General features: G+C 42.0%; 1 protein-coding gene across 1 annotated transcript in view; it reads right to left on the bottom strand.

Annotated features, from left to right (window-relative positions):
* The window catches only part of ATF1 (activating transcription factor 1), a 63,185-nt gene that overhangs the window by 31,705 nt on the left and 19,051 nt on the right, over window positions 1-12,429 (bottom strand). The window contains exon 2 of the mRNA XM_049783584.1: window positions 8,454-8,554. Within this exon, the coding sequence (XP_049639541.1) occupies window positions 8,454-8,546 (93 nt within the window). The 5' untranslated portion in view covers window positions 8,547-8,554. The remainder of the gene's footprint in view (window positions 1-8,453; window positions 8,555-12,429) is intronic.

The raw sequence follows: 12,429 nt of genomic DNA, 5'->3' as shown, positions 1-12,429 counted from the left end.
GGATCACTCAGGTAGCTTGGTGATCCTCCCTGATACCAATAAAGCTGAGCAACAGTGCATTGCCAGGCCTGAAAATAGAATCCTATCACCAGAAATGGTGTCTGAGTCTCCAGACATCACTAAGAAGTCCTCTTTACCCTCTCAAAAAAAAGGGGGGGAGGAAACAATAGAGAGTTATACTCTTCAGAGCAAATTGCGAAGATACAGGTTAAAAAATTTAGAAGCGGGCCGGGCGGTGGCGCTAAAGGTAAGGTGCCTGCCTTGCCTGCGCTAACCTTGGACGGACCGCGGTTCGATCCCCCGGTGTCCCATATGGTCCCCCAAGCCAGGAGCAACTTCTGAGCACATAGCCAGGAGTAACCCCTGAGCGTTACTGGGTGTGGCCCAAAAACCAAAAAAAAAAAAAAAAAAAAAAATTTAGAAGCTAGAGCAACTGTGCAGCAGGTAGGGCACTTGCCTTTATCTCAGCCAATCTGAGTTCTATCCCCTGCATACCATATGACCTGATTGCTAAATGCAGAGCCAGGATTAACCCCTGAGGTTCACCAGATGTGACCCAGAGACATAAAGTAGGGAGAGGGGCGGAAGTGATAGCACAGTGGTAGGTTATTTGCATTGCACGCAGACAACCTGGGACAGACCCAGATTTGATCCCCAGCATCTCATATGGTCCCGCGAACCTGCCAGGAGCAATTTCTGAGTGCAGAGCCAGGAGTAACACAAGTGCTGCAGGGTGTGGTCAAAAACCAAAGGGGGGGGGGAGCACAGGGGTTAGGGGGATGACGACAGAGTAATAGTAGGGTAGGATTATCTACCACACACCTGACCTGAGTTCAATCCCTGGCAACTCAAATGGTCCCCTGAGCATCACCAGGAGAAATTCTGAGTTGTCAGTAGCAACCCCTGAATACTGCTAGATGTGGCCCAAGCAAAAAAAAAAATTTTTTTATTTAATATCATTTCTATAATATATGCTTTGAATTATAGCAACTGTTAACCCCCTCACCTGGGATCAGAAAGTGAAGCTGTCAGGACTGCCTGACAGTACAGTGGCAGCACCAGGGTTTAGGCTTATAGCCTTATGCTTTTCCTAGGCATTTTAAGTCATTGAGCCATATTCCAGATCAAGTATTGCCTGAAAAGCAAAACTTTCATACCAAAAAAAAAATAGGACATGAGTATATGATGATGTGTGAAAAAGAGAAGATATATTATGTGGCAAAAAAAAAAAGAAATCAATCAATCTTTCATCTATAAAAATATTGTTAAAGAATCCGAGAGACAGACCAGACATTAGGGCACTTGCTTTGCTGACTTTCAATCCGTGGCACAACTTATACTACCAGAATTACTCCAGAATAGAGTCAACAGACTCTAAACTCAACCTTCCAAAACCCCTGCTGCCAATTTAAAAAGAGGTAAGAAGGGGCAGGAGAAATATAGTACAGTGGGATAGGCTCTTGCCTTGCATGTGACCAACCCAGATTTGACACCCTATATCAATAGTCCTCAAACTACAATCCTCGGGCCACATATTGTATTTATTCCCATTTTGTTTCTTCACTTCTAAATAAGATATATGCAGTGTGTATAGAAATTTGTTCATAATTTTTGTTTTTACTATAATCTGGCCCTTCAACAGTCTGAAGGACAGTGAACTGGCCCCCTGTTTAAAAAGTTTGAGGACCCCTGCATATGGTCCTCAAAGCCCCACCAGGAGTAATCCCTGAACAGAGAGCCAGGAGTAAGCTCTGAGCACCTCCATGTGTGGCCCCAAAATAAAAGTTAGGACAGAAATGGAGAAACAGAACAAAGGAGAAACGTCTTGGAATTGGGACAATTCTCCATGGAGTTTTTCTGCAAGTCATCTGAACAGAGGAACTGGCAACTGTTATTCAAAACTAGTTTTCAAGGATGTTTGTACAGTGATCAGATTTGGATTCCAATTCCTTTTAGGATTACAATTCCTGGGGCCGGAGCAATAGAACAGCGGGTAAGGCGCTTGCCTTGCACGCGCTCGACCTGAGTTCGGTCACCGGCATCCCACATGGCCCCCCGTGCATGCCAGGAAGGCGTCCTGAGCAAAGCTAGGAATAGCCCCTGAGTATAGCCGGGTGTGGTTAAAAAAAGACAAAAAAAAAAGGAAAAAAAAAAAGGATTACAATTCCTTTCAGGATTACAATTCTTTTCAGGACAAAGAGCAGATCTGTCTGAAATTCAGAATAATGAAGGTAATGCTTTATTCAGAGTAAAATCTGGACACATCACATGATATCTTTAAAAGTATGAGGTCTCGGGGCCGGCGAGGTGGCACTAGAGGTAAGGTGCCTGCCAAGAAAGGACCAAGGTCCGATCCCCCAGCGTCCCATATAGTCCCCCCCAAGCCAGGGGCAATTTCTGAACGCTTAGCCAGGAGTAACCCCTGAGCATCAAATGGGTGTGGCCCGAAAAACCAAAAAAAAAAAAAAAAAGTATGAGGTCTCAGAACTAGAGAGGTGTGGCAGGCACCTTGGGTGTTTGCCTTGCATGTGCTAACCTAGGACGGACCGCGGTTCGATTCCCCAGCGTCCCATATAGTCCCCCAAGCCAAGAGCGAGTTCTGAGCGCAGAGCGAGGAGTGGCCCCTGAGTGTGTGCTTGCCTTGCAAGCAGCCGATCCAGGACCTAAGGTGGTTGGTTCAAATCCCGGCATCCTGTATGGTCCCCCCGTGCCTGCCAGGAGCTATTTCTGAACAAATAGCCAGCAGTAACCCCTGAGCACTGCCGGGTGTGGCCCAAAAACCAAAAACCAAAAAAAAAAAAAAAAGTAATAAGTCCTTTTTTTCTGGGGCCTTAGCAATTCTCCATGACTTCTTATCAAAGGTAACAATGAAAGCTGAAAGTCTGAAACTATTAACTGTGTTTAAAATAAGTAACAATTTAATCTAGGAACTGGAGAGATTAGGGTTCATGCATAGCATTTAACTGATCCTTTTTCCATTTCTAGCAACATGACCTATATAGCCCTTGAGCAGTAATGCTGTGGCCTGTCTCTGAACTGCCTGAGCCCAGGTTAATAATATTTGCTGATAATTGTCCCTGAGCCTTATAAGCATCAAATAATTGGGGACAGGGGGATTTAAAAATAATTAAAATCTCTGACCAGAGATTTAGTACAGTAGGGCACCTCCCTTACATGCAACCAATCTGGGTTCCATACCTGACACCCTTTATGGTCCCCGGAGCCCTGCCAGGAGTGAGCAGAGTAGAACCTGGAGTAAACCCTAATGAGAACTGCTGGATGTGGCCAAAACCAAAAAAAAAAGGGGGGGGGGGGACCAGAGAGGTAGCATGGAGGGAGTTTGCCTTTCATGCAGAAGGTCGTTGGTTTGAATCCTGGCATCCCATATGGTTCCCGGAGCCTCCCAGGAGCGATTTCTGAGCATGGAGCCAGGAGTAACCCGGGCGCTGCCAGGTGTGAAACCCCCCCCCCCAAAAAAAATCCATGCCCAATGAATAGAAAATGATGTTGAAATAAGCATTTTCAATAAGCAAAATGAGAGAGATCATCACTATCAGTAGGTTGATATCAAAAGAAAGTCTGTAACAGAAGTTTCTAAAATCAAGAGTGACTTACTACATTTGAAATTTGGAACTGTAGCAAACGGTGAATGCTACTGACATCTAGTGGACATAAAACTTAAATGCAAGGGTCAAAGCAATAGTATAGAGAGCAGGGAGGGCATTTGCCTTGTATGCAGCTAACCCGGGTTTATCCCTGGCATCCATATTGTCCCAGAGCACTGCTAGAAATAATCCCTGAGTGAAAAGCGAGGAATAACCCCTGAACAACGCTGGGTGTGGCCCAAAAGAAAAAAAAACAACAACAAATGCAGTCGCTCAGAACAATAATTATCTGCCCCTATTTTTTTTCCCCTGAAGTTTGTATAAGAAGCGTAGTTTTTGGTTTGTTTTTTTTCTTGGTTACCTAAAACTTATTTTATTTTAATGATATCTTCTATTTATTGTATTATACTTGAGTTGGTAAGTTCACAATCATTCATAAACTCAGCAGGCATTTTCTTTGTTTTTTGGTTTTTGGGTCACACCCAGTGAGTGACCTGGGGGACATATGGGATGCTGGGATTTGAACCATCTGTCCTGGGTCAGCTGTGTGCAAAGCAAACACCCTACCGCTGTATTATCTCTCCAGACCATCAGCAGGCATTTTCTTGAGTACATGGCAATGTGAAAGGCACTCTAGCAAGGCCTGGAGCAGAGGGTAAATAGGGTCCCTATTTCCTCAGAATTTGCATTTTGCATGTTACATTTGCATATGCTACCAATTATCTGTTCAGACTTTTTAAGGACATCAATTCTGAGACCAAGCTGACTAAGACTTGATTTGCTACCTCACCTCTGACTGAATATACGTAATTCTAGATATGTGTCCCACCTGATGAACTCATATGCCCACCAACCTAGCACCTGAGATAAACAGGAGTAAGCACTAAGCACAAATGGATGTGGCCCAAAATCAAAATAAGTAAATAGGAGCCGATGTACTTAATAAAGAGGAAGAACTAGGAAAGAACTAAATATATATATATATATATACACACACATATACATATATACATACATACATATATATATATACATATATGTTGGAGGGGTGTCATTTTGCTGAGGTCCAAAGTAATAGTACAGTGAATAGAGTGTTTACCTTGCACATGGCCAGCCTAAATTCAATCCCCAGCAGCTCATATGTTCCCCCAAGCCTGCCAGGAGCAATTTCTGAGCGCAGAGCCAGGAGTAACCCCTGAGCACCACCAGGTGTGACCCAAAAACCAAAAAATAAATAAAATAAATTAAAAAAGGTTAAAAGCATAAAATTATTTTTAAAATTTGATTGTGCTCATGGCTTACTTCTAGCAATGCTCAGTGAATCATCTGGGGTGCCACAGATTGAATTAGAATTACTACCATCTTCACCCCAATACTGCTTTTTGAGGTGAAAAAAAAGAGAAAAGTGGGGCCGGAGAGTTAGCATGGAGGCAAGGCATTTGCCTTGCATGCAGAAGGACGGTGGTTCGAATCCCAGCATCCCATATGGTCCCCTGAGTCTGCCAGGAGCGATTTCTGAGCATAGAGCCAGGAGTAGGAGTAACCCCTGAGCGCTGTAGGGTGTGACCCAAAAACCAAAAAAAAAAAAGAAAGAAAGAAAGAAAGAAAAAAAGGAGAAAAGTAACGTCCTTAGAAAATGCTTCATGAGTAGCAGAAGAGATGCCAAGCTGATGAAAGTAATAGATATATTGATCTTTGTTTTGTTTTTTGGGTTTTGGGCCACACTCAGCAGTGCTCCTGGCAGGCTCAGGTCTGTCCTAGGTCCGCCGTGTGCCCTACCGCTGTGCTATCGATCTGGCCCCCGGTATGTTGGTCTTTGAAAGCCAAGATCATCCCAGTTCTATAGATCTTGGAGAATATAGCTGTACAATACTTCTACATTATACAATACTGAAAACCCAGCACAGTAGAAACATAGCATATTAGATAGGAAAGTAGTAAGTCACTAAAACAGTTAATACAGAAGACTCAACTAGCAACCTAAGGATTTACTAGTTGTCTAGCTCAAAAAAATGTCCTCAGACAATAAATTTAATAACACCACTGTGTAATATAGCAATTTTTACCAATTTTCTTTTGATTCCTACTTAGCTTTTTTTTTTTTTTGAGGAGGATGTGTGTGTCCATACCCACTGTGTGCTCGGGCTTAATCCAGCTCTGTGTTCAGGTATCATACCTGGCAGGAGTGACCATATGGGGTGTCAGAGATCAAGTATGGGTCAGCGGTGTGCAAGGCAAAAGCTTTTCTATGGCTCTTACCTTTTCACTTGCCACTTTGTTGTAACAAGCAATATAAAATGAATCCTTTTGTACCTGCTAAGAGAGTAGGCTTTAGGAGTGAATGGGAAACTGGGGACAATAGTGGAGGAAATTTCACACTGGTGGTGAGATTGGTACTGCAACAGTGAATGCCCAAAACAACTATTATGGACAACATTTTAAGCCAGGTTCCAATAGTTAGGGGTTGGGGGACCATGGAAAGTCTTTACAAGTCAGAAAAAGACAACAGAAATAAGTGTGTTATGGTCCTTGAGTTGCCTGGGAGGGAAGGAGGATAACAGGAAAAAAGTAGCAATATGGTTTATGTATTTATTGTCCAAACAAATACAAAAGTTGAGGGGATGAAATAAAAGTAATAATTCAAAAGAAGATAAGAGATGAAAAAGCAATCAAAGTTTATTCCATTCAAAATAGTGTCCAAAACAAGTATTTAGGAATCAACTTAACAAAAAAGGTGGAGATCTGTACCATAAAAATATCGAATTACCTAAGAAAGAGATGAAAGTATTAGGAAATAAAAAAATATTCCAAAAACAAACTAACTAACAACAACAAAAACTCCAAAAAATATTCCAAGCTCCTAGGCTGGAAGAATACTGTCAAAATGACCTACTTAAAATACTGTATAGATTCAATGCAATTACAATCAGAGGCTGGAGCAATTGTACAATGGATAGTGCAGTTACCTTGCACAAGCTGACCAAAATCTGATCCCCAGCCTCCCATAAAATCCCCATCCACCACCAGGAGTAACTCAAGTGCTGAACTAGGATTAAGCCCTGAATACAACTGGGTGTAGCACCCCCCCCAAAAAAAAACCCTCAAAACTAAACAAAACAAAAAATTAATAGAATATCTAAATTCATGACATTCCTCAAGTATGAATAAGTACACATGTCATAATCCCACAGAGAAGGGGCATCTGGAGCAGGGTCACCGCATGAAATAATCCAAACCAGGCTAAAGGTGAAACACATGTAGTCTGGCTATCTTCTACCTTGTATCCAGAGCTGCCTGCCAGAACTGTAGTTTTTACTGAGTACAGAGACCAACCCCAGGTGAGGGAGTAAAGATAGAAAAGGCCTATTCTGAGACAGTCCTGCCCAGGTTTGCTTGAGACTTGTAAAACTATCTCTGCTTTTGAGTAAAACCAAGTTGTAAACAAAGAAACCAGGGATGATCTTTGTTCTGAGTATAAAACAAAAAGGTGTAACATAACGCTCAAGGACTTAGAATAATCAGCAATACCATATGGTCCGAGCAGCCTTGCAGTGACTGGTGCAGGATCGAGTTGGAAAATTCGTTTCGTGGCAATATCCAGATGATTTTCGTTTAGCGGCACATCAAGATATTTTTCGGGATATGCTACTCGACGTATAAGACGACTCCCGATTTACAGTTGACCCCCCCCCCCCCCCCCGTTTCAAGTCGTCTTATACGCCGGCAAATACGGAAATGCTTCCTATCAATTGAATTGATTCAGGCTTATCTCCTGTAACAATTCATCTCAGTCCCAACTTCAAAAAGCCAAATAACTTTTTTGTCTTATGTATCAACAAAATTTGTCTGGAAGAAAGCAATACTCATTCTCCATATAATATGAAATTTAATGCTGGAGAGAGTACAACAGGTAGGGTACTTGCCTTGTACACCCACTGAGTTTAATCCCTGGCACCCCATACAGACCACAAGGTCCACCAGAAATGCAAACATTTTTTTTGGGGGGGAGGCCATACCCGGCAGTGCTCAGGGGTTACTCCTGGCTCCATGCTCAGAAATTACTCCTGGCAGGCACGGGGGACCATATGGGACGCCGGGATTCAAACCAATGACCTTGTGCATGAAAGGCAAACGCCTTACCTCCATGCTATCTCTCCGACCCCAGAAATGCAAACTTAACATAGAGCCAGAAGTAAGTCCTAAGCACTGCTTACTAGCCCAAAAACCAAAAACAAAATAAAATTTACTTCTCCAATTCTTAGGATACATATACTTAATTATACAACACTAAATATATTCTATAAAGGAAAACAAAATCTAATGATCTTATCAAGGGGTCGGAATGACAGCACAGCAGGTAAGCCGTTTGTCTTGCACACAGCTGACTCAGGTTCGATTCCCAGCATCCCATATGGTCCCCAAGTATGCCAGTATCCCTGAGTATCCCTGAGTGCCACCAAGTGAAAATCAAAAAAAGATCTTATAAAAAATTTGATTACAATCTATCTTCCCTCCACACATTTTAATATTTTAGTCTTTTTCCTTTGGTTCTTTTTCTTTTTTTGTTGTTGTTTTTGGTTTTTTGGGGGGCCACACTCAGTGGCACTTAGGGGTTGGTTACTCCTGGCTCTCTGCTCAGAAATCGCTCCTGGCAGGCATAGGGGACTACAGTGGATGCCGGGATACGAACCACGTTTGGTCCTTGGTCGGCTGCTTGTAAGGCAAACGCCCTACCGCTATGCTATCTCTCTGGGACCCCTTTGGTTCTTTTTTTGAATATTATAAACTAAAGAACTAAAACAACAATATTCCTAACTCATTAGATATTTTCGCTGGTTCCTATCTTACCTGTTGAGTAATATGAGAAATATGAGATCCCTGAACAGTTGAACCAGGCTGAGATGCAGTCTCTGAGGTGCTATTTTTGTGGGAATCTTCCATAATCAACTCTACAGGAAAACAAAAGTCAGTTAAAAAGTTATGTTCTAATTTCATTTTTTAAGACATTTTAAAAAAAAGACATTTGTTTTGTTACATTAATACTTTTTCAGGGGACAGATGAAGCTTTTCTACAATGTGAGCTTATCTCAATCTAGGATTCCAGACCTCTTTGCTATGAGTGTGCAGCCATCTAATTTTTTAAAAACGAGGGGAAATATCAAAAATGGGGGAAATATTTTAAAAATGAGGGGAAAAATGTACGATATATCACATACTTGTGTAAAATTTGTGAGCTGACTGTCTCAATGAGAACTGGTAGTTATTATAGTGATAGAAAAAAAGAAACACCCTTAAAATATAAATACTTGAAATTTTAAATTTTTTATTAACATGAATATTTTTAAATTTAACAAATAGCACATATATACATAAAATATTGACTAGGATGAGAGACAGTTTAACAGGCTGAATACATTCTTGCAGGTGGTAGGTGCTGATTTAATTCCAAGCTCTACAGTTATCCCAAGCAGTCAAGAGTAGCTCCTATGGGCTCCTAAGGTCCTCAAAAACACCAAAAATAGGGCCCAGAGAGATAGCACAGCGGCGTTTGCCTTGCAAGCAGCCGATCCATGACCAAAGGTGGTTGGTTCGAATCCTGGTGTCCCATATGGTCCCCCGTGCCTGCCAAGAGCTATTTCTGAGCAGAGAGCCAGGAGTAACCCCTGAGCACCGCCGGGTGTGGCCCAAAAACCAAAAACCAAAACCAAAAACAAAAAAAACACCAAAAATACGTCATGACTAACTTTTCAGATGTTATATCACTCAATAAGTACAGTAATCTTCCTGTTCATAGACAAAATTTATTTCTAAAGTCTATTGAGCAGTTCTAAATATTAGAATTTTTGTTTTGGAGCCACACTGTTAATGCTCAGGGCTTACTCTGGTTCTAGCTAGACTCAGGGATCACTTCTGACAAAGATCAGAGACCATGAGGTTTAGGGACTAAACCTGGGTCAGTCATGAGTGCAAGGTAAACCCTTTACCAGCTGTACTCTTTCTCCGGACTCATAATTATAGTTTTATAGAGAATCACTGTACAAAGACAAACAATAGAACTATTGTTTTATGGGGGAGTGGCCTTCTTTCCTTCTGCATGTCAATACTCTTTTCTAATATGGAAAATTTACCACACAAAGGAAAAATAGATACCATTATCTTAATTACAATATTGTCTCATGTCTTTTCTGCTAGATTTTCAAAATCACCGAGGTCAAGAGATAGTACAAGGGATTAAATCAATTTTCTTGTATGCAGCCAATCCTGGTTCAATCCTCAGTACCACATAAGATCCCCTCAACACTACCCACAGGAGAGACTCCTAAGCATAGAACTAGGAGTAAGTCAGGTGTGGTCCCAAATCTGAAAATAAAGAAAAGTGTAAGTATGCTGTATGTGCAATTTTGTACCCAGTTTCCATCTGTCACAAAGATTTTCTAGATTTTCAATAAAAACTGATTAGAGGTCCATCAACGAATGTATGCAATTTATTTTATTTTATTTTATTTTGGGGGGGAAGTGCACACATGGAGAATGCTCAGGGGTTACTCCTGGCAAGCTCAGGGGATGCCAGAAATAGAAACCATGTCAGCTGCACAAGATAAATTCCATACCTGCTGAACTATTTTTCTGGACCCACAATTAATACTTAATTTTTAATCAACAAAATGTACTGAAATTTTTTTCTATAACTTAATTATTACCTGGACTGGATAAATAAAATAGTACAGCAGGCAGATGCTTAACCTACCAGGAATCTAATTAGGAATGATCCCTGAACAAAAAGCCAAGAGTAAGTTCTGATTACTACTTGGTGTGGACAAAACAAAAACCTTTTTCAGGAATGAACCGATTATTATTATTAGTAGTAGTATTAGTAGTATTAATTTTAATTTGGACCACACCTGGTAATGTTCAGGGGTTACTCCTGACTCTGCACTCAGAAATTATTGGAAGTGGAAGTATTGGGATGTTAGAGTTGAACCTGAGACTGAACCTGGGTCAGCAGCATACAAGGCAAATGCCTTACCAATGGTACTATCACTCTGGCCCCAGGAGTGCAATAATTTTTAATCTACACTAATATAAATGCAATCCACAAAATAAACAGAGATAGCAATAAGTATGCAATTCTATTTTCCTGGGGGTGAGGTAGAAGGGGGCTTCTGGGCCACACCCAAAAGTTTTCAGTTTATTCCAGTTGGTACTCAAAAGAACATGTGTAGTAACTGGAATCAAGTTAGGATTGGTCACTAGCAAAGCCAATGTCTTAACCAGCCCTGTAAAGATGGAATTAAAGATGAAATTATACATTTCCTGTATATATATTGGAAATGTTTTGGGTATAATTTTCATTTACTTTGGGGTGAAGGGTGCCAATCCATGATGCTGGGAGCCACCAACACTACCTCCAGGGCTGGAGAGAGCACAGCGGTAGGGAGTTTGCCTTGCATGCAGGATGGTGGTTTGAATCCTGGCATCCTATTTGGTCCCATGAGCCTGCTGGGGGCAATTTCTGGCATAGAGCCAGGAGTAGCCCCTGAGCACTGCCGGGTATGACCCAAAAACAAAAACAAACAAACAAAAATAAGATTACCTCCAGATACACTCAGTACAGACATGTAGTACTAGGGAATCAAAACTTAGTTCCTCTGACTATCAAACGTGTTCTCTGAGTTATTCCCCAGTCCCTGGATTTTTTTTTTTTTTTTTTTTTTTTTTTTGGTTTTTGGGTCACACCCAGCCCTCTGACTATCAAACGTGTTCTCTGAGTTATTCCCCAGTCCCTGGATATTTTTTTTTTTTTTTTTTTGGTTTTTGGGTCACACCCAGCCACGCTCAGGCGCTACTCCTGGCTCTATGCTCAGAAGTCCCTTCTGGCAGGCACGGGGGACCATATGGGACACCAGGATTCGAACCAACCACCTTTGGTCCTGGATCAGCTGCTTGCAAGGAAACGCCGCTGTACTATCTCTCCGGCCCCTGGATATTTTTTTTTTTTTTTTTTGGTTTTTGGGCCACACCCTGTGACGCTCAGGGGTTACTCCTGGCTATGCGCTCAGAAGTTGCTCCTGGCTTCTTAGGGGACCATATGGGATGCCGGGGGATCGAACCGCGGTCCGTCCTAGGCTAGCGCAGGCAAGGCAGGCACCTTACCTCCAGCGCCACCGCCCGGCCCCTATTAATGTTATCAGAGTATAACCATTATTTGACCTTTATCTTAAAGCTTTTATTTCTAAAATTTAGGTTATATATATATATATTTTTTTTTTTTGGTTTTTGGGCCACACCCTGTGACGCTCAGGGGTTACTCCTGGCTATGCACTCAGAAGTTGCTCCTGGCTTCTTGGGGGACCATATGGGACGCCGGGGGATCGAACCGCGGTCCGTCCTAGGTTAGCGCAGGCAAGGCAGACACCTTACCTCCAGCGCCACTGCCCGGCCCCAGGTTATATTTTTTTAAACTTCATTTAATTATTGATTAATTGATTGGTTGTTGAGCCACACCCAGCAGCGCTCTGGGGTTACTCCTGGCTCTGCTCTCAGAAATCAACCCTGGCAGGCTGGAGGACTATCTGGGTGCAGGGAATCTAACCTGGTCCCTCCCGGATAGGCAACATGCAAGGCAAATGCCCTACCACTGTGCTATCTCTCCATCCCCAAATTTAGGTTATATTGACAATCTATTGAAATACTACTCAATATATATTTCAAATACTGCTCAAATTTTTAAAAGAATAGGACAGGGCTGGAGAGATAGCACAGAGGTAGGGTGTTTGCCTTGCACACAGCAGACCCAAGATAGACGGTGGTTCAAATACCGGTA

Source organism: Suncus etruscus, chromosome 11 (assembly GCF_024139225.1).
Source record: "Suncus etruscus isolate mSunEtr1 chromosome 11, mSunEtr1.pri.cur, whole genome shotgun sequence".
In the NCBI taxonomy this organism is placed as follows: domain Eukaryota; kingdom Metazoa; phylum Chordata; class Mammalia; order Eulipotyphla; family Soricidae; genus Suncus; species Suncus etruscus.
The sequence above is the reverse complement of the archived record's forward strand: the minus strand, read 5'-3'. Positions and strand labels throughout refer to the sequence as shown.